This window comes from Aethalodelphis obliquidens, unplaced genomic scaffold (assembly GCF_003676395.1).
Source record: "Aethalodelphis obliquidens isolate GAN/ISIS:26980383/991018 unplaced genomic scaffold, ASM367639v1 scaffold93, whole genome shotgun sequence".
NCBI classification, from domain to species: domain Eukaryota; kingdom Metazoa; phylum Chordata; class Mammalia; order Artiodactyla; family Delphinidae; genus Aethalodelphis; species Aethalodelphis obliquidens.
In genome coordinates this window covers 4985874-5008839 of record NW_020838037.1, presented here as the reverse complement: position 1 = coordinate 5008839, position 22966 = coordinate 4985874, and the positions used below count along the sequence as shown (strand labels likewise).

The window sequence follows — 22966 nt, the reverse complement described above, 5'->3', positions numbered from 1 at the left end:
CTTTACAACTTAACTCATAAAAAAATATTTTCTTCTCTTTAACCCCCAAATATGGTGTGTTCTCTCATATCGTCACCCTTTCACATGATGTTCCCTTCCTCTCCACACTTGGCCTGATAGACTCCTGCTGGCTCTTCACATCCAGAAGGAAGCACTGCTTTTCAAGAGCAAGTCTGCTGGGAGAACGGAATGTTTGTTTTCATCAGGAACCATCTGATTGAAGAGATTGATAAACTGAATTAAAAGGAAGTTTATTTTAAGGACTCAGAGGGATCACATAGACTCTGATAACGAGAAGTAGTTTGAAGGGATGGGTTGGGCAGGTAGTTACATCCCTCCAACCCTTCCACTAGCTTTTCACAATAGTCTCCATTCCCATTTCTCACCACTCAACCCTACCATTCCTGTTAGCACTCGGTAGGGCAGAGCATGGAAAGGGTACAGTTCAGCCAGGTGCGTGATTAATTTCTGGACACATTTTCATTATCTGAATATGAATACAGACTGTAAGAGCTTCTGCCAACAGTTATTTAGTTTTTTTCTTATTTTAAGGAAGGAAACCTGGACTGTAATATATCCTTTTCCTTGTAGACTTTAGATGACAAGAAGTAACCAACAACTTCAGACAACTTTACTTTTCACCCTAAAAGACCCTAAACTTTGATCTCAGGGAAGCCCTGTCTTGAGTTTCAGGAGACAGTTTAACACAGATAGCAGTTGAACCAGCTGCTTCTTCTCCTTTGCTCATGGACTGACTGCTGGCTGCACCTTGACATGGCATTTTCCTCTGCCCTGCTGGGACCCCCACAGCAAATTCCACATGTTCTCTGAAGGTCTGTGGCTTGCCAAGCCACTCCCAACTTATGTCTAAGACAGAAATCATTTTGTTGGGAGGATAATTACAGTGGATTTATAATAAGGAACTTGGAGAATCTCATGGAATCCAATCGCAGGACAGCCTTCCCAAAAAATGGGACAATTACAGGCTCTGTCTCTGTCTGTCCCTCTCAGTCTCTCATGTTCTCAGCCTTAGCCTGAATGTTCACTGTTTTTTACTCTTTCTGTAGACCAGCTTTGCTTCAAGGATAATGATCCCCCATAACATCATTCCATGAAGGCCTTTGACACACCATGGTCCTGATTCTGATTCCAATCCTAGGAAATCTTAGAGATTCTGTCTACAACATGGTCTGACCATGTGTTCTGGGTCTGTTGTTTCTAACTCTGGGAGAGAGCACTAGATAGGCTCTATTTTATTCTTGTGCCCCTCTGTAATCCAATGAGATTTTTGCACAACTGTGGGACTGCATGGTTGCTTAGTCTCAGGTTGCTGGCAATCTGAGACATCCAGTAAATATCTGTTTAAAGAATGAATAAATCAATAATAATAATTGATTTATTTAATGAATAAATCAATACGAATAAGATGGAGATAAGTCAAACCACAGCAGCACCCATTTCGTTGCTTAAAGGTTAAGTCTGTTTTTGCTTCTTAGGTAGGTCATCTGGTGCTTTCTTGACCCCTAGTCCAGGAGTAATGAAAGCTCTCCTGCAGGTTCTCTGGACTCAGCCCTGGGACTCTGGATGAAAATTCTCTCCAGACACCTCTCTCCTCCTTGTTGGCTATCCACTTCCTATGTGACCAATCTAAATTACTTTCCTCATGTGATTCTGTATTTCTTCATCTTAATCCTTTCCCTTCTTCACTCACTTCTTCCTGATTTCCTCCCTTGACCTGCTAAAACACTCCTCCACCCAACATCTGTTCATCATGGGATATCTAGGAGAGTTTACAGATTCCTTCCATACTACCAGCATATCACATCCTCCTCTCTCTGTCAGACACACTTATATAAATATAATAATCCATATCCTGGACTCTCACAAATAGCAAAAAAAGGCAATCTATAATTGTAGATTATGATACACCTGGTACCCTACTTCATTTCATTAATGATTGTGGTGCTTCAAGTCAGCACTAAAGAAGAGTGATCGAATATATATTTATTGTGCATGTGTTCTTTAATTCAATATCTTTGTACCCCAGGGTTTGGTTTTTGGGCCACTTCTCTTCTATATTCTTACTCTGTTGTTAAGCTTATCCAGTTTCAAGACTTTGAAACCATCTACATGCTGATGACTCTCAAATTTACATTTCCAATCCAGATCTTTTCCTTAAACTCCAGACTTATATATCCAGCATCACTATATGGATGTAAGATAGACACCTCACTACACAACAAGCCCAAAACTGAAGTTCTGATCTCCCCACCAAAGCCTGCTCCACCCTTAGCCCTCACATCTCAAGTCATGGAAACTCAGCAACTTCATCCTTCTACTTGCTCCATCCAAAAGACTTGAAATCATTCTAAATTCTGCTATTTTTTTCACACTTCACAGCCTCACACTTTCGCATCATTAAATCCTGCTGGTTTTATTTTCATATAAATTCAGAATAACTTCTCTCTCCTTCAACAACTACCACACTGTCTGGAGCCACCATCCTCTCTTGCCTGGAATACTGCAATTGTCTCCTAACAGGTCTCTGGGCTTCTACCTAGGCTCCCCTACAATCTAATCTAAGAGAGCATCCAGAGACTCTTCTGACCCATTTCCTCCAATGGCTCCTCCATTTCACTCAAGGTACAAACCAGTGTTTTACATTGGCCCATATAACCCCACATGATTTGCTCCTACATCAACCTGTACCTCTCTGACTTTATCTTCTAGTACTCTCACCCTCCTCCCACATACTTCACTGCTGTAAGTAGTCCTCTTGCTGTTCTTTGAATATGCTGAGCACAGGTCACCTCAGACTTCTTCACGCTAGCTGTTCTCTCTGTCTGGAGTGCTCTTCCCCCCGATTCACCTGGCCAGCTCTCTTGCCTCCTTCATCTTTGTTCAGATATCACGTTCTTAGTGAGGCTCACTTTAGTATTTTTACTGCAACCCATCACCACCCCCAGCCCTCTTCACTTGAAATCCCCTTACCTCACACTACTTTTTTTTTTCTTTTTTCCATAGCAGGAATCTCCTTCTAACATACAATGTAGTGTCTTTATAGTCTATAATTCTAGTTTCTTGTCTGTCTTTCTTGTGAATGTAAGTTCTAAGAAGGCAAACATCTTTGTCCATTTTGTTCACTGATTTATTGAAATTTACCCAAGCTTTTAGCAGTGTGCTTAGCATATAGTGAGTCCTTAGTAAATATTGACCAAAGAGTGAATGAATAAAGAAACAAATGAATGTCTCCTACCCTGTTTGTCCTTTATATTAATTTTCATATTGGTGGTATCATCCCAAATTGTGAGCTCCAAAAGGTAGGAAGCACTTCTGTCCTTTCTTTACAGAATTTTGACCTAGATTTCTGCCAACTGTAGTCTTGTGGTGTGACTCTCCTTGCAAGTTTTAACTTGCTCATGAGGATGTAATATGAATCTGATTAATCACAAGACTGACATGGACTAAGAGCATTGAGAAAGAGACTCTTTCACCTTCCACAGAGTCAAATGGTAACACATTAAGATTTTATGGGAAAAGAAATTCAAAACAAGTTAATGTACAGAAAAATTTAAAGATTAAATTGTCATTTTCAGGTGTAGAACGTGTCAGAGATATTGATTTGGTGTTCTTTAACAGATCTGTAAAATATTTTCGTGGCTTTAAAATATATTTGTGGTCATGTGTTGTCCCCCAAGAGTGTAGAAGCCCTCCACAATGTTCTTTTATGAATCACCCATGCCCTTTCCTCTGGTATCAGATTTTGTAGTGATTTTTTAAAATAGATTAATCCCAATTGACAAATCATGAAATATTCTTGAATTATGAAATGGCTACTTTATTTATTAATAACAAAACCATATTCCTATACACTTAGATGCACATGAAATATTTTATTACATGACTTAGCATTCCTTATTTAAATGGAAAAATAATATAAAGCAGCACTTATAGGAACTACTCAATTTATGAACCTTTGACTTTCAAATGTCTGTATCATACAGCCATTCCTAGGTCACTCCAACCACGCTTTTTGACTCAACCAGCTACAAAGAGCCAATCCTTTACTCTATCTCTTTTCCAACTCTTGATTTATTACCTCTGTCAGTCTTTTCTTTGCTGTATCCCTTTTGCCTTTCATCACATTTATAGACCAATTCACGTCATGTAGGGATGCAGCAGAGTGGATCAAACATAAGCTTGGTGTCAGACAAGATGAATTAGATCTCTGGTTCGGCCACTTATTATCTGCATGACCTTGAGGATATGGCTTACCCTCTCTGAGCGGCAATCCTTATATTTGTAAAATTGGTTTAATAATCTCTACCTCACAAATAAGAATTAAGTGAGATGGTGTATGTAAAGTATTTGTTTCTGCATTAAAATCGGACTAGTAATATATGTCAGACATTTGGTTGAACTCGTTAATGTCTGAGGGCAGCTTTTTTTGCAGGATAATTAATACAGTTTTACTTATTATAATTAATGTTCAATTTATTAAAGACAAATCTTAAATTTTCTTAAGACTTTAAATTTACCTTTCTAATCTTGTTTTTTAATCTAGTGAAAGTATATAAAAATAAGTACAATCACTTTCAATAACTCTTAAATTAATATTTAATTGATTCATTTGGTTAAAATATTGAATTATCCTTAAACATTTAATACAATTTGTATTCATAATATTTTCAACACTTCAAATTACAGCTATGATTTTAATATAACTAATTCTTTCAAATAATCCAAATCTATTGTGTAGACTTAAAATCAAACAAGCAAGTTATTTCTAAGCATTTAAGTAACTCATTAATATAATAAAGCAAAGAATTGAATGCCTTAAATAAAATTATCATACACTTTTCAAACACTTTAAAAACAGAAAAAACATATGCAAAACAGTAAGATGACTATCAAAGCATAACACTGCATAAATAAAAGTCTCCATAAATACCCTCCTTCTAGAAGTGACTAGTTTGCTCCCTGACCAAAGAGAAGATAATTGCTATTTCAAGTCTACTACAGCCACTAAAATTAAACATACTGATTACCACCAGTGACTGTAAATCAATGACAGGGACATTTACACTGCAAGCTGAACACTTTCTTATAATTAAGCCCTGCCAACTTTTTCAGTTTTACAGAAAGTTACTTTCGCACGTTACTCCTGAAGGATTTGAGTAGATTCAGTACGGTTTTCCCATTATTTCTCTTCACAACGCAATCACAGCAAGTCTCCACATTGCTTGGTTTCTGGTGATGAGCTTCTCAAATGCTTCTGAGATAGTAACCTGCCTGTTCCCTCACTGGTGTAACTTCTGGTGTAACTGTAACTCCTTTATTTTTTACTTTCTCGTCTGTGTTAAGTCTACCTTTCTGTTGGTTTATTGCCAAGTTCCAGCCCAATTCCCAGCTTCTGCTTTCCTTTCCCCTCCCACCAACCTACTGTCCCCAGATCACTTCCTATAAATGCAGAAACATACTCCAAATTTCCAAGGCAAAAGGAATTGAGCCAGTTCTTGAACATCATTCTGGGATTCAGCATCACATCACTGTTAAGGCTGGACTCGTCCTTACATGAACCACAAATATGGTCTCTGGTTCTTGGCCACTGGTTGGAGTCAAGAAACACGAGTGAATGGCTTGTCGGCACACAAATGAACTCGGGTCTTTTGGAAACAAGATTGCCTAGGGAAATTTACAGAGGAGAGTAGTAGAAGGTGTGAGGTTCCCCGCTGTCCATTATAATTTTGCACTGCACAGGGGAATTTAGAAAAGCCAGATGTCAGATGTGAAAAGAAGAACCCTGGCCCTTTGGGATTTTTAATTTCAGGATTGAGAAAGAATTAGCTCCTTTCCTTTGTGGTCACACAGTATGATATAGCAGAATATCTAGTTCAGAACAGGGTCAAAACTAAATAAGATTAAGGTCAACCAGACTGATTTATTCTCTTATCCTAGACTAAATACGACCATGATCTTTGAAACCAGGATGATATGAAATGAGATCCTGACTATGCTACTTACTATATGACCATGGTAAGGTTACTGAATCACTCTAAACTTATACTTCTGCACTATCAAGGCAAACCACCAACTCAATAGTCATTATGAGGATGAAATGAACAGTGCCCATCAAGTGCCTGTTGTCGAACCCAGGTTCGAGTACCCACGAACAATGAGGCCAAACAAACCGAAATATCCGAGTTTGGAGCCGAGAAAAGTTTATTAGTCGATGAGGCACCAATCCAGAAGATGGGAGACCTAGACTCCTCTCAAATCCATCTTGTTGACTAGCCAAGGTGTAAGATTTTTAAAGGCAAAAGGGGAGGGGTGGAAGGCTTTGTGATCCCAGCTTCCTGATAAGATCTCAGCTGCAAACTTTTAGGCACTGCCTTGTGACTTCGTTTGTTGCTGGTGATCGTGATTATTCTTTATGTTCCTGCAAAACAAGCTCATAAATCATGATCTGGTGATCCTTTAACTTTCCTCTAGGAGAGAGCAAAAGCAATAGTTGAGACATTTTATCATTTATTTAGGGCCCACATGATGGTTCAGTTTCAGTTCTCAATTGATCCTCTGGGTCATCAATGTTGAAGTCCCCTTGAGGCCAGCTGGTTGAAGCCACAGGACATCTCAACAGTTTGGGGTCATAAATCAAGGCATTGGTTTAAGGTAACAATCACAGAAAAGTTTATGGTGGTCTTGCTTTTCCCTTGTTTCTGGTTCCCTCACTTCCCTGATTAGTAACTGCTTGAATCTGCTCTTTGGAACCCAGAGAAGGTCTAGGAGACTAAAGTCTTTTTCTACAAATAAGAAACAGGGGACACTGAAAGGCTTTTATACCCAGGAGGGCCCCACAAGGTCCTGCTTGATTTCACCTCTACTGCAGTGCCTAACCAAAAAACAGGTATTCAGTAAATAAAAAGTTGTTTAGTTTCTTTTCCCAATGAAATGAAGACATGCATAAGAACTATGAATTAGGTCTGGCAATACAAAAAAAATATGCTTTGCTTCCTTCCCAGCCCAACTTCTCCTAAGAGTTATCTGACCTATTATTTCCACTTTCTTACCTCCCAAATTCTCTCTGTGGTAGATGGATAGAGATTGCTGCCTCAGTATGTTTTCCTCCACCCCACTATGTAACAGCAACACAGTTGGGGTAAAAATTACCTGTCCTTGTTGCCACAGTGATTGTTCTAGGTGTTGACCACATGATTGAGATGATCCAAACAAGGGGGAGGCTCAGAAGTATGGGTTGATGGTTAGGGGTGGTGCTTTTTATAGGTGTGATGCCTGGAACTACCATAGGTCTTATGCTGCCATGAGGAAAGCCAGCCTGAGGGTAAAACTGACACAGAAGACATAGTCAAGACAAGAGTAGACTGGAGGAGCCAGAACCATGATCACACTGAAACTAAAACCTTCCTGACTGCTGTACTTTTAAGTATGTGAATCAATAAACTCCTTTATTTTCATTACTTAAAAAAAACTCGGGCTTCCCTGGTGGCGCAGTGGTTGAGAGTCCGCCTGCCGATGCAGGGGACGCGGGTTCGTGCCCCAGTCCGGGAAGATCCCACATGCCACGGGGCGGCTGGGCCCGTGAGCCATGGCTGCTGAGCCTGCGCGTCCGGAGCCTGCGCTCCGCAATGGGAGAAGCCACAACAGAGAGAGGCCCGCGTACCGAAAAAACAAAAAAAACAAAAAAAAACAAAACTCTCTCCAGCTTTATGGAGATATAATTGACAAATAAAAATTATGCATATTTAAGGTGTACAACATGGTGTTTTGCTATACCTATACATTATGAAATGATTACCATAATCAAACTAATTAACACATCCATCACCTCACATAATTTTTTTTTTTTTTTTTAGGTGTTGAGAACACAAGATCTACTCTCAGCATATTTCAGGTATACAGTACAGTATTACTAACTCTGGTCACCGTCCTTTATGTGAGATCTCCAGAACTTACTTCCCTATACAACTGAAAATTTGTAAGCTTTGACCAAAAACTCCCTATTTCCTCTACCCACCTAGCCCCTATCACCATTCCACTCTTTGATTTTATGAATTTGTCTTTTTTTTTTTAATTTCATGTATCAGTGAAATTATGCAGTTTTAACCTTTCTGTGTCTGGCTTATTGCACTTAGCATAATGGCCTCAAGTTTCATCCACGTTGTTGCAAATGGTAGGATTTTCCTTTTTTTTTTTTTTTCACTAGGGCTAATAATGATCCATTTATATACATGCCCCATTTCTTTATCCATTCATCCATCAACAGACACTTACGTTGTTTCCATGTCCTGGTTATTGTAATGTTGTAGTGAAGATGGGAATGCAGTTATCTCTTCAAGAATCTGATTTCATTCCTCTGGATATACACCCAGAAGTTGTATTGTTGGATCATATGGTAGTTCTATTTTTAACTTTTTGAGGAATTGCTGTACTGTTCTCCATAGTGGCTGCACCAATTTACACTCCTACCAACAGTGCACCAGGATTCCCTTTTATCCACATCCTCACCAACACTTATCTTTTGTCTTTTTGATAAACTCTTTTATTTTTAAGCCAGTTGGAACTTTTTGCTACCTGTAGCCAAAAGTATCCTGGCATCAACATTTCAATTCACTTCAATCAGAATTCAACTCCACCACTCCACCAATACTGCTGTTGTAAATAGCATCCAATGGCCCACACACTGGAGAATCCAAACGAGTTTCCCTGCTCCTCCATCTCTGCTCAGACTTAGAAATTTAAGCTTCGACAGATATGCAAGTGTGTTTAAGGATATTCATTGTATCATTGGGAATAACAATAAAATATTTTAAGTAACCTACTGAATACTGAAAATAATACTGATACAATTTTTTTTTACTTACTTTTCATTATTTTTATTTCAAGTATATTATATATTTTTCAAGTATATATTTTTCAAGTATATGTTTTAAATATTATTAAATTATTTTAATATATTTTTATTTTAAATATATTTAATTTATTATTTTAATTTTTAAATTTTATTTCTTTGATGTATACATTTATTTAATCACTAATTTAGTGACCAATAGGAGACTGAATAAATAAATTATATATTTATTTCATAGAATGGAGCCAGTGAAAGGGTGAAGCAAATTCCACATGTACTAATGTGGAATTGTTGCCAAATTATAGTAAGTGAAAATAGCAAAGAGCAGAGCAGTGTAAATTTACATGCTACCATTTTAACTTAAAAAGATAATATAATATTACTGTTTGTATATGTATAAAATAGCTCTGAAAGGATTCCTAGAAATCTACTTGGCTGCTCTGAGGAAAGGAATTAAATAGTGATGAAATGGGTGTGAGGAAAATTAACTTTTTATACAAAATGTTTTTTACTTTTTGAATTTGTGCTGTGGCTACATAGTACCTATCAAAAAAAAATAAACCAAATAATTTAGTTAATTTTTAAAATAAAGAAATGTTCAATCCCCTGCAAAATATTGTTATTTATTAGATTCCATCTTAAAATCTCTCATATGGTGTGTCTTATACTCATGGTTTTAAGAACAATCTAAATGCCGAAAAATCCCATGTTTATATCTTCTCTCTCTTTTAAAAATATTGAGATATAATTGACATATAGCATTGTATTATTTTTGGGTGTACAGCATAATGATTTGCTATATGTATACATTGCAAAATAATTATCACAATAAGTTTAATTAACATCCATCACCAAACATAATTACTATATCTTCTCTTTTGAGTTCTAGACTAACTTACCTCATGGTCTTACTTGGAAATCTCTCAGACATTTCAAAAATTGGCAAAACTGAGCAATTCATCCTAACTCTTGCCCTTTCCTCACAAACCTGCTTCTCTTCAGGTCTTCCCCCATCAACCCTTATGCTCAAGGAAGCTATCTGGGAATTATTCTGGCAACTTTTCCTCTCTTAAACTCCATATCTAAGCCATCATAGAGTTCTGTTGTCAATCATTATATATATATATATAAAATGTATTCCTGTCTCTGACTCTCCACTGTGACCACTTTAGTCCAAACCATCATCTTCTCACCTAGTTTTCACGTCTTCCTTCAAAACCTTCTCCAATGCCATTCCCCCAAAACTTCTTCTAAAACCACCTAGATCAAAGTAGATCCTCCTATTATTCTATCAAATAAGCCTAATTTTTTTCCTTTATAACTCTTACTAAAATTACACTTACATGTTCATGTTTGTCACTATTTGCTTATATTCTTTCTTGCTGGATTATAACCTCAGTGAGGCAGGGACTGTGTCCATTTTCTCAGGCTCCTATGCCCACAACCTAGCACAATGCTGGACACATGGAATATGATTAAAAGATTATTCTCAAATGAATTAATAATTTACAGCATGAATGAGCTCTTACTGTGTAGCAGATACCATGTTACATTTATTACTTAGGAGTGACAAACCAATTTTAGGATATGCAGTTGTCCATGGGCTTGTGGGCATGGACAGATACAAAATGAGTACAGGAGGATATTTTCATGTGTGAATAGGGGGAATATGAGCACATTTGTTTGCTAGGGCAGGGAAAGGGACTCCATTTATAGAATATATAAGTAAAAGCAAGAGATGAACAACAGGTTTATTTCCCCACCTGAATAATGAAGTGTGTGAACTAGGTGATTTGCTATAATTATAGGATTCTGCTTCACAACTTTTTTCAGAGACTGCCCTATAAGGTGACAACTTCCCTAGATCTTTCTCCTTAGGTATGTCAGGAACACATATGATGCCTGGTTGGTGGAAATAGCATCTCTTTTGTAGGGTACCTGGGGAGGGCAAGTGGCAGATTGTTTCCATTTCTGGATGAGCCCATTGTGAGGCTCCAGCTGTGGAGATCCTAATCCTGCCACCTCTACTGTTTCCTGCTCAGTCCACAATGCGCCCAAGATTGTGAGGACAACTAGTCCTTGAAACAAACAGAACAATAAAATAAAATAACTGACAACTCCTCTTTATTAAATAATAAGAAAATATTCTATATAAAGTCACTTGTCTGTTGCACAAATGCTTCTTCCTTCCCCGTGGGAGGCTACCCCATGTGAGCAAAATGCAAACACACAGCCCATTTGAATGCCCTGTAATTTGTGAAGCTAATGGGCAAGACACACCAGCTCACACTCTCATTCTCAGTCACTGCACACACAGGAGAAAATGAACCATTTCAATTCACAGAGACTTAGGTGAAGAGTTTTCAGCTTCATTTAGAATTCCCATGTTATGCCTTCTAAGCATCTCTCCTAACAATTCAACCAGGTGTTACTCTTCAAAACATGTGTCACTTTCTTTGCATTTGGGTCAAACTCCAACTGCAAAGATCCATTGAAGAAATAGTAAAACCCTGCAAATACAGACGGGGGAAATAGTGAGATATTTTTTCCAATAAATAAATTTGGCAAAGTACAAAACTCATAATAATAGATACCTAAAAGCAGAAAGTGTTTATAGAATTATACTACTTGGCAGGGACTATGTTAAACATTTTACATGATGTTTTTTCATTTATTTCTGCAACAATCCTAAGAGGCATGTATATCTAACTCCATTTTACAGATGAGGAAGTTGAGGTTCAGACAAATTTAGATGCTTGTCCAAGGTCATTCAACAAGGAAAGAATGGAGATGGCACTCAACTTCAGCTCTGTCTGACAGCAAAATCATGCTCTGAGTTATTAGGTTATTCTGCTTGCAGTCAGATAAAATTCTCTGAATCTTTGGAAACTGTGGTATCTTTAAGCTTTTCTTTCTCAATACTCCTCCTCCCTTTTCCTCATGAGGCAGCCTGAGGGGCATTTCTGGCCTCAGAGAGGCACAGGGACTCTTTCAGAGCCTGATGATCCTTTATGGCTCTGCCATCATGGTGCTTAGATTACCTTTCAATAAAGATCATCTATCCCTCCACCCATCTATCCCTGAGGAGGAAAAAAATCTTTTTTTAGACTTTGGGCTCATGGAAATTTAAATATTGGCAACTGACTGACTACTCAGGAAAGACAGAGAAAATCTCCCTGGGAATTAGTAGCAGCAGCGGGATAGAGAAAGCCAGCTGGTCAGTGGTAAACTTGGCCATACCACTTGAGGTAATTTTTATATAGCTTATTATATGAGGTAGTCATATAATTGATATGAAATTCATAAGTTGAAATTTAGGGTTGAGAGGAGGATCCTGGTTAAAGAAAACTGTTATGAAATATTATTTCAATTTTCCTCTTCCCTTTGATACTATAGACTGTTTCAAGTGCCCCACTGCCAACAAAATAAGTGTCCTCTTACCAAATGCTTCAAAAACAGCATCCACCTCTGGGTAAACCCCTGGGAAGTCTTCCACTATTTGCTTGGGAAAGCCTGGCTCCATGGATTGTCTCTTCTCATCAAATCTGCACCGAGTAAAAGAAACAAAGCTCAGCATTGCATGGAGGTCATGTTACCAAAATTCGTAAATCATGTTAGGTTTAATGTGGAATTCTAACAAACTTTCCAAGTACTGCAAATAAATGTCAGACATGTTTAGTGCTACAGAAATGTGTGACTTTAATGGTACTGCAAACTTAGCTTTTAAAATCTCTACCAGAAACAGAGGTAACATCCTGATCTAGCAGATGCTGTTTGTTACCATATTTCTTAGGTCTGGACAGAAAGAATCTTAATCATCCTTCTATCACAAAGATATGAACATAAAGTGAATTCAATCATTCATCTAAAATACAAATTTGAAGTTCTCTATCATACTTTGTACATATATGTTGTCCCTACCCTGCACATCTGGATTTCCTATGGCAGTCTCCTATGAAAAGGGATTGGAACAAGAAGCAAAGCACAGTAAGTGCATCTTTGATTGTTGGCTGGACCTTGGTTGGTCCACCCAGATCTCAGAGTCTGGGCAGATAGCTCAAGAATTAGCCCCTCTGAGAGCCCTATACAGCTAGACTGTTATTGCCTGTCATCCTCTTAGGCAGAGGTAATGAATGGGTTAGGCTAAGGGAAGCCCTTGAGAATCACATAGTACAGTTGGGAAATCAAGACAAACACTAACAATGAGTGGACTATAAGACAAAGGGAAAGGAATGATTTCCCCGTGGCCTGGATTTGCAGGGCTTCTTTCAAAAAAGAAAAGCCCAGTTGGGTTTGGAATGCAGCAGGGAAAGCTTCATGGAAGTAGTGGGACTTGAGCCAGGACTTGGAGGATGGGCAGGGTTTGTGTAGGTGGAGGAGAAAGGAGCACACTCCAGGCGGATGGGGCTACAGCACAAAGGGAAGCTCCAGCTTATTGTACATGGGACTCAAAACAGGAGAGCTTAAGAAATGCCTGTTATCAGGCACTGCTATATTTGAAAGTAAGCACTTCCCCACAGTTGTCTAAAGCCCCACCACTCCTACTGTGAGGGACTCAGGTCTAAGAGTAAGGCGGGGGATTTCCTTAGAGAAAGAAAATAATTTCCCTAATTAGGATCATACAAAGTCATTCCAATCAAATTTTACCTCCAGTATTTGTCCTCTACAAAGAAGTATGTTTTCTTCCTTTCCTCATCAGAAAAGGCTGCATTTATTTTCCTTATTGTTGAAGGAAAACCCAGGGTATGGATGTCTCTTGGGTAACCTGCTGACACCTCGTTTCCTCTGATGGCCCAGAACTGATTTCCTGTGTTTTTTTTAAAAAAAAAAATCACAATCACATTGAATCTATAACAGATATCTTTGGTTTTAGAAATACTTCTTAGCACCTTTGATTTTCATAGTATAAAGGAAGCCAGGGGGCTACCCTGGTGGCGCAGTGGTTGAGAGTCCGCCTGCCAATACAGGGGACACGGGTTCGTGCCCCGGTCCGGGAAGATCCCACATGCCACGGAGCGGCAAGGCCTGTGAGCCATGGCCACTGAGCCTGCGCGTCCGGAGCCTGTGTTCCGCAAAGGAAGAGGCCGCAACAGTGAGAGGCCCGTGTACCGCAAAAAAAGAAAAAAAAAAGGAAGCCAGAATTTTAGATTTAGTCACCAGCTCAAAATAGACATTAAACAAAAATTTGCAGCTTGAATGAATGAACACAGACCAAATGAGGGAATTTACAACTCTGGGCAATTTCCCAGTTAAAGTCTTAATCAATTTTCCAGTGAGAGGCTTTATTTCAGCAAGTTAAAGAAATTATTATATAACAATTACCTTTAAAAATGAAAACGCTGTCTTTGCTAATAACTTCATATGCAGCATCTATGCCTGAAGGAAGAGATGGCCAAAACGAAGAGATCAAATGAAATTCAGGGTCAAATGTCCTGAAGGATTTGCGCCAAAAATGTCTGAAAAACATGTAAAAAGAAATGAAAATTGAAAGAAGTCTTTCACCTTTCAGCATATTTTCTTCATTGTCCTGTCTCACCCATCTTCCCCCATTCCCACATCCTGTAGGCTCAATGACAGACAGAAATCAGGCATGTTGTCACTGGGGAAAAATCTTTCCTTTTTTTCCAGAAGATTGCACTGGACCTGTTGCCATAGGATTCCAGAGTAATGTCTTCTGTGAAAGGAAAGTTATCTTACAATGCAAATTAATCAGCTGACTGTAACCTTTAAATACCTACAATTCATGCAAAACAGTATATATATTATACCATCGTTTATATTTTCAAAAAGATAGGCAGATGTGTGTGTATGTATACATGCATGTAAGTATATTTTTATATATACACAGAACAATTCTGGAAGGATATTTAAGAGTTCATCACTATGGATGAAGATAGGGAGAAGTGAGGAACTAAGAGTCAATGATGTGGTGATGACTTTCTTTTAACTTTCTTTCCACTTGTGCAGTTTTATCATGTGCATATTTATCCAGCAGTGAGTAAATTAATTGATTAAATGTAATGGTATCCTGGTATCATTTTTAAAGGAAGTAAAGATAAAATTCTGATTCTAAAGTTCTAATTGTGACTTTTGAAAAGCAACTGTAACTTATAACATTTGGGAATGACAATTACAGGGTTAAAATCAAATCATCTTAAGTCTTTGAAAATGAACTTGACAATTTTAGGAAAATATGGAAAGTGAAGCATCAGAAAGATTCCAAGTTCAGAGCAAAATTTTTTGTTTTAAATATTTAAAAATCCTTATCAAGTTTCTGTTTGTTTTCCTCTCTAAGCATTGTATAGATACATAAAAAGAATAGATAGGAAAATATCTGTCTGACCTGTCTTTAAAGAACAGAGTTTCTCCCCTCAGAGTGCTGACTGCATCAAAGGACAAAGCAGGATCACATGTGGCTGGTGTGCCAGGTTCTGGAGGCACAGATTCTGTGGGCACCACAGGGTCATCTCGAGAAGCTGTGGGAGGTCCTAAAGGGAACAGATATGAGGATGCAAACATTAGAAGAAATGTGAGTCTTCTGTCAATTTATATCCTTTCCAAACATTCTCAAAGTGCTTTGAGTTAAATTACAAATGCTTTATGCAGCATTTTGAAGCTTTCCTGAAGACCATCATTGCAAAGTTACAATACCTAATTTTTCCAGCATCACTCACCATACAGGGACTGAATGCCATTCACATCATCTTGAGAAAGGTGGAACCGAGCCAGGTCTGTGAATGTGTCGTAGACTGGATACATCAAAGCTTCCCTGTTGTTCGAGTGTTGGAGACCCAGGGAATGGCCAAGTTCATGGGCAGCAACGAGGAATAAATTGATCCCTATTTAAGAAATCATAAGTAATAGTTACTCATTCCTTAAATACATGTACATTACACAGATCAGCTGTGTATTATATTTGTTTACTTCCTGGAAGCACACAGTGCTTCACCCCCTCTTTTTTTTTGTTTTGGTTAATTGATCAATTGACTGAGTACACTTAATGGAAAGCCAAGTGTTTTTCAAGGCTCATTCTTGAAATCAATCTCTGGGACAAAGTACCAGCCGTATCCAATTACTCCCATCTCCAGCCTGATTCTGCTGATTCTTGACCCATTGGGAAATCCATAACACCCCATTTCTTCAGTATTCTTAGCTATTAAGAGTTCTCCAAGTTAAAACAAAAATCCACACTGAAATCATTCTGAGAGATGTATAACTAACCTGATGTATCCTTTGTCCATTTTTCATCATCATCAAAGTGAACATCTCCATCAATCCCTGACCCAGGTGCATAGGCGTGAGCCAAAACATTTCCAGGTCCATCAAAAGGGCTAAAGTCTCCATGTTCTAAGAGAGAAAAAAAAAAATTATTGGCAAGATTAGTAATTAGGATCTCTCTGGGATCTTTTCTAATGAAACAACAACAGATAAAATTTCATGGGTTTTTTTTTTTCTTGTTTCTGTTTTTTACCTCGAACTGCAAAAATGATCATTATGTCTGCCTCTCCTTCATTGATCCTGGAGAATGTTAATGGAGTCACCTTCTCCCAGACTGTCAGAGCTTTCTCAATGGCAGAATCAACAGCATCTCTTGGCAAATCCAGTGTATAATTCACAATCCTGTATGAAAAAAAATTGAAGATACTATTTCTCCTGTGATAGTGATTTATAAATCTCAGTATTATGTCAAAATCTCTTTGGACCCATTACCTGTAAGTGAGGTGAGTTTTCCTCCACTTGGGCATGCCAGGAAAGGTGCTGAAGTGACCAACGTCAGGAATCCCACATCTGGGCTTGCGTATCACCTCCAGAGTGTCAGAGTCCAGCTTCCCCGTCACCTCCAACCCCAGGAACCTCTGCATTTCTTGTATTTTTTTAACAACAGGACCACTGTCCTTTCTTCTAACAAACTGTTTCACATCCTTTTCAAGGTTGTAGTAGTTTTCGAGGTATTGCTAGCAGAAACATAAGTATAGTTTTTAGGTCATTCTTATGATTTTTAGTGGTTTATGGTAAACTTGTACAGTTGCTCACTTAATCTATGAAATATTCCTCTAGTTTATTGAAATCAAAGTAAGTGTCATATTTGTTTAATTCTTCAATTGCAGACTCCTCCTCACTTTCGTTTTATCTTTGTAACAGAATATCTCTGCAGCTTATTTTACTACCAAAGCAATGAAAATTGCAATGAACTGGAAAACCAAGATAATTATCCAGGGAACTTAATGGAGAAAAACAAAACAAACTTCCTTGTGCGTAATTGTATATTTCAGCTACATTTATTCAATTTTCCACTTTATGCTTCTCACAAGGACCTGGCTTAAGAAAAAAAACTTAGACAAATCTCTATGTCTAAACATGACACCAGCAATAAAAATATCCATCTAACGTTATATTGGATTAAAATACCTACAGAAGTCCCAAAGCAAGATATATTTCATATACTCTCCACTTGTTAATCATGTGTCTTAAGCAGTGCTGCTAGTAAGGTGGCTTTGATCTTAGGAAATTACCTAATATCTCTGGATTTTGTTTCTCTGGCATAAAAAGAGGAGTCCAAATAGATGATACTGAGACCCTCACCACGTACAACACTCTATAACTCTCTGCCTTTGAACTTCCTATACATTAAGTTCAAACAATTCTGTGAGTTTTATAAATAGAAAGCAGAGAGGGTTTCCACTTTGCCCTGTCAGGGAGCATGAGGGCTGGCTCCCTTAATTACCTGAACAAGGTTCATGCTGTCATCCTCGTCCTTTGCAGCTCTGTCCAATGGATAGGCTGAGCAAACTGCCACAGATAGCAACAGCAGAACTGGAAGATTCCTCATTTCCATTGACTTTTCACAGCTCTCTGTTGTCTTAATGCCTTGCTCTCCGTGTATCTTCTTCTAGATTAACGGTCTGGAGTCCGACTTTTATAGGGTGACAATGTTTGTTTAGATCACCCACACACAGCTTGACTCATGATTGTTTTCCTATGAATGGCAGCAGGCCCATTTCCAAAAATTCCAAATCCAAAATAGGATGATACAACCTACTTTACTAATTTCTCTCAACCTTTCCAATTTTGCAAGTCAAAAGAGTGATTAATCTCCAGGAAACTCTTCCTGTCTTGGTAAGAAGAAAACTGGGGCATTTTTTTTATTCTGGAAAAAAAAAAGTGACTGGAATTTACTAGGTAGTTTATGTTTGTGGATTTGAGAAGTAGGCTGACATGGTAAAAAAGTCAGAATTCTGTAGAACTTTTAATGTAATTTTATTTTAAGAAGAACACACTTAAAATCAAATGTAATAAGATATAAGTAAATGCAAATCTGTACATAAATAGCTATAGTCTATACTATTAAATTCTGTAAAAACAGAAAAAATACTATCTAGAATAAAATTGAAAGGGAAATTCACTTTTTGAGCCTTGATTTGAAATACCTACTGTCACATTCTGCTTGGACTTGTTAGTCCTTGAGGAGGAGATGCTCATGGGAAGGATGCTCATTCCTCAAGATTTTGAGGAAGAAGGACACATATCCATTTTCTTTTGGTTGGTCTTAATTCTGTACCCAATTTATTAATGGGTGATGGACCTGTAATAGCTACTCCACAAATACTCAAAGAATTGATATGAATTACTTTGTTCATTAGACTGAAATTCTCCTCTGTCTTATCTTCTATTCTTTTCTTATTCTCTTTCAATCTCTTTTCTTCCTCCCTAAATTCAAATTTGTAGATATTTTAAAGTTAAAAACAAGCCATCCTAAATTCTTGTCCCTTGCTTACCATTTTTCTCTTCTCTTCTCCTCCTTTTTTTCCTTTTTCTTTTCCTTCCCTTCCCTTTCCTAACTTTTCTTTCTTTTTCTTTGTCAACTGGAGTGCTGCTCACATCACTTGTGTGAAATAAATGCTTGTAAGGAAGATCCTAAACCTTCCCAGAGGAAGAAACTTTGTTAAACACTTTACATACAATCCTCCTGCCACCTGCCACCCACCTATCTCCCCACCAACCTCACTTCCTATATCCTTAGAAAAATAAATTAAAAAAGAAATTCAAAAGGGATGCAAGTGGGAGGAAGAAAAACTTACACTTATTAAACATTTACTAAGTGCACAAACTTTTATTTATCACCACATTTTATTTTTTTCTTTGTTTGCTTGCCTATTTGTTTACTAAAGAGCAGAATATCCTGGGAGTGAGAATTAAATAAAATGATGAATAAAAATGTGCATTTAATGAACATTTAATAAGTGTACGTTTTGATTTCTCCCACTTGCATCCCTTTTGCATTTTCCTTTTTTGCTTTACTTTTTGTGCATTTTTAAAGAAATATTGGAGATGTTTCACTCAATATTTATAGAAGATGTAATAGAATTCCTCAGTGGTTGTAACCTGTAGTTGCAGGTTTCCAGATGCCTAATGACCACTTGGCAGGGGGTTATATGGTACATTTAAGCATCCATTTTTAGGCTAGATTCTGTTCAAAGACACTCAAAACTAGAGTTCTATATTCCTTAGTGTCTTGTTTCATTTTGACTGAGATAAGGGTAAAATACTTGTTTACACTGATGTCAGGGAAGCTAAGGGGGTTGGAGTGGTAAAGGCTTGCACCAGATACGAATTCCAGGAAGAAACAATGAAGTCAGGCAGAAAAGGTAGTGAGAAATTAAAAGCAGAAGAGCTGTGACATCCACAATTGTCAATTCCTTCTAAGTTAAGGGTTTTTCTTTGTAAATTTTCACTGCTAGCATAATTTATAAAACATTTTTTAAATTTAGAGGGAAACTTGACAGATTTTATGTTTATTTTCCCAACTGTTCACAAGTGATTGACAAAACAGGCCATATTTTTCCTGAGAAAAACACAAGTTTTCCAATGCAGAACTTTGTCATCTTTTAAAACAGACTTCTCTGAGAGGTCTTCCTTGAGCCCCAGGAAGAGTTCATTACTTATTTCTTAACAGTATCTGTACCTGCCTGATTTTTCATACTGAACTGTAGTTTAATGGTTTACTTATCTGCCTCCCCATATTACTATAAATTCTTGAGGGTAGAGACTGTTTCCCATTTATTTCTGTACTCCTAATACTTAGGGTGGGGCCTTGCATACAGCAGGAACCTCAAAATTGGGTAGAGAATTAATTAATATATTAATTATGAATGAAAGGCTCACAGCAAAAGTCAAAGAGGTAAATGAAAAGTCAAAAATTTCACAAATGATGCATATCTAAATTCCCAGATCTTACATGTCATATTTACTAAATACCCTAATAACTGATTTATTTTATTTTATTTTCATAGAAAAAGTTTCAAGCTATCATCTTGTCTCTCTAATAAGAGAATAAATAAAAGACTTATATATTTAAAATCCTTACTCCTATATCTATTGAACACCCAAACTAAGACTGGAATCAAGGAATTTTCTGACAATGAATGAGATAGTTTGAATTTTGTGGATTAAATTTTAAAAGGGAACAGATTAATGCAAAGGAATAGGCAAATTACAGAGTAACTGAGTGGAGGAAGGAAGGGAGGGAAGAGGAAGGAAGGAAAGAGGAAGGAAAGACAAAATGGAGGAAGGAAGAGGGAAGGGAAAGAGAAAGGGAAAGGGAAATAAGGAAAAAAAGAAGGAAAAAGAGTAAGAAAGAGTAAATATTGGCTTGGCCAAAAAGTTCGTTCGGGTTTTTCTGTCGAAATTTTTGGCTAACCCAATACATCAAATGTAGAGGGGAGTTATGAACACTAAGGGAAAAAATGGGCTTTTTCTGCACAGGAAGGAAAATGACTGTTCCACAGAACAATCATTTGTCATATGGTGAAATATATACAAGGGTCAGAATGAGTGCTTTTGTAAATCTAAACTCCAGGGATCAGATGTCTAGAAGTAAACTTAAATCTGATCCAAACTTAGATTCAAAAGCAGGCAGTTAGTCCAAGTAACATTTTGTCTCATAACTTTTCACTTTTGTCTTCCTATTTATTATGATTCACCATGACTAATCAGATGAGATAACACATGATCATTGTTACCTCCAGCTGATATATCATTCTTTTAGCTATTCATTAATTTCTCAAGTGTCTGAGTCTTAAATGCTTCAGAATAAACAAAGTAAGACTGTAGATTTGGAGATAATATTTAAAAGAGAAATATAGAAAAAAAGTGACCAAATTAACTACTTAAAAATAGGAAAGAAGGAAGGATGAGATGACAGAATGAAAGAATGAATACAGGAGAAAAGGGTATAATCTAGTAGAGGAGATGACCTCTGCATAAGATTTTATAAGAAATAAAGAAAGAAGCTGTACAGGAAATATGCAGAAGGAAAGCTGTTTAGTTTAGAAAAAGCCCAAGGTAAAGCCACAAATAAGTGAAGCCTGAAATGATTTGGACATAGAGGAAAATCCAGGAACAGGATAAACAACCATACAGAGTCAAGAAAATTTAGTCTATATGTAAAATGGCAAAGGGTTAATTTTTTATTGAAGTGAAAAATGTGTGAAGGGGAATAATGAAAAATAAAGTTATGGAAGACAGATTGAAGCCCATCATGGAAGGCCATTAGCCTGCAGCTAATATGTTTAGTTTATTTAATTTATTTTACAGCAAGTCCCCTACATATGAACCTTCAGGCTGCAAACTTTCAACGATGCGAACGTGCGTTCCATCAACGTCCGGCGTGAGTGAAATTTCAGCTTGCCCTCCGTCTCCTATTGCTGACCATCTTTCAGCTCTACCATCTCCCACTTCCTCTCCCTCCTCCAGTCAGTAACTCTTCTTGCCCATTCAGTCGAAGCCAGCCCCTTTATGCCAGCTGTTGTACTGTACTACCGTACTTTCCAAGGTACTGTACTGTAAGATTAAAAATGTTTTCTTTATTTTTTGTGTTTGTTTGATTTTTATGTATTATTTGTGTGAAAAGAATTATAAACCTATTACAGTACAGTACTATATAGCTGGCTGTGTTAGTTGGGTACCTAGGCTAACTTTGTTGGACTTATGAACAAGTTGGACTTATGAACGCACTCTCGGAATGGAACTCATTAGTATGTAAGGGGAATTACTGTAGATGTTTAGTTGATTTTGTTGGTGATGGAAAGCCATGTTTCTACAAAATACATTCAATTAAATTTCTTACATTTCAATAAAATTTTGTATTTTTACTCTAGAAAATTTAAAATATAAAAAAGTTAGAGGAAAATAAATCATTTACATTCAAGTTGCTAGGAGAAAAACACTGTTAACACTTTACTGTACTTTTGATTTTTTAATACCTGTGTATACATTTTTACCTTATGCTGATCATGGAAAATTTATAAAATGTTATCTATTTTTTTTCCACAAAACTGAATCTCACCAGCCAAAAATAAGTACTAATAAGGTGATATATTCCCTCTGCATTATAAAATAAAACATGTTGCCTATGGGTTTTTTAAAATGTACATTTTTCATGGTTGAAATAAGATCATATATGCTAATTTTTATGTCTGTTTTCCACAGAAACTTTCAAACATTTTAGTTGGAATGTGAACTACAGTAGAAATAGGGAATTGAGAACAGATAATACTTGCACGTGGAATGACTATCTTTTTCATTTATAAAAGCCTAATGACTCAGATCACTCAACAGGAGTGGTAAATGTGTTGAAATCCATATTCAAATTCCTTGGCAATGACAATGGCCATTATGTGATTCCAGGCAACTCTGATTTTATGGAAAGAAGGAGAGCATTTTGTAATATTCTTGGCATAATTATTTCAATTTTGCAAACAAAGTTTTTAGTGGTACTCCAATGGGCAGTATATTTCATCTGATTGTAGGATATAAAATGTTGCTTGAGAAACACTTTTTCTCATATGATGATTAGAGTAGAAGCAGAAGAGAAATAAGTGTGAGAAGCAGCATGGACCAAGCATAACCCCATACTGCCAAATCCACCTAAGTCACCTTTCAGTTAGAAAACTGCAAACAAACCGAGAAAAGATAGCTCTGTTAAACTTTTTAGAGCCTGAACTATGCATTCTGGAATTGTTCATTTTGAGTCAGTTGGCAATTGTATGTCTTTATGTAATTTTCCAAGGGTGGTTCAGGAGAAATTTACTGATTCTA

General features: G+C 37.2%; 1 protein-coding gene across 1 annotated transcript; it reads right to left on the bottom strand.

Annotated features, from left to right (window-relative positions):
• Positions 1 to 10976: 10976 nt before the first annotated feature.
• LOC113614295 (stromelysin-1-like) lies at positions 10977 to 17762 on the bottom strand. The gene is made up of 10 exons (XM_027095688.1): positions 17595 to 17762; positions 16580 to 16824; positions 16341 to 16489; positions 16091 to 16216; positions 15544 to 15708; positions 15213 to 15357; positions 14192 to 14325; positions 13517 to 13676; positions 12311 to 12414; positions 10977 to 11379 (listed from the first exon to the last, which is right to left on the bottom strand). Exons 1-10 carry the CDS (start codon positions 17703 to 17705, stop codon positions 11279 to 11281), a joined length of 1440 nt encoding a protein of 479 aa, XP_026951489.1. The 5' UTR covers positions 17706 to 17762; the 3' UTR covers positions 10977 to 11278.
• Positions 17763 to 22966: the final 5204 nt, after the last annotated feature.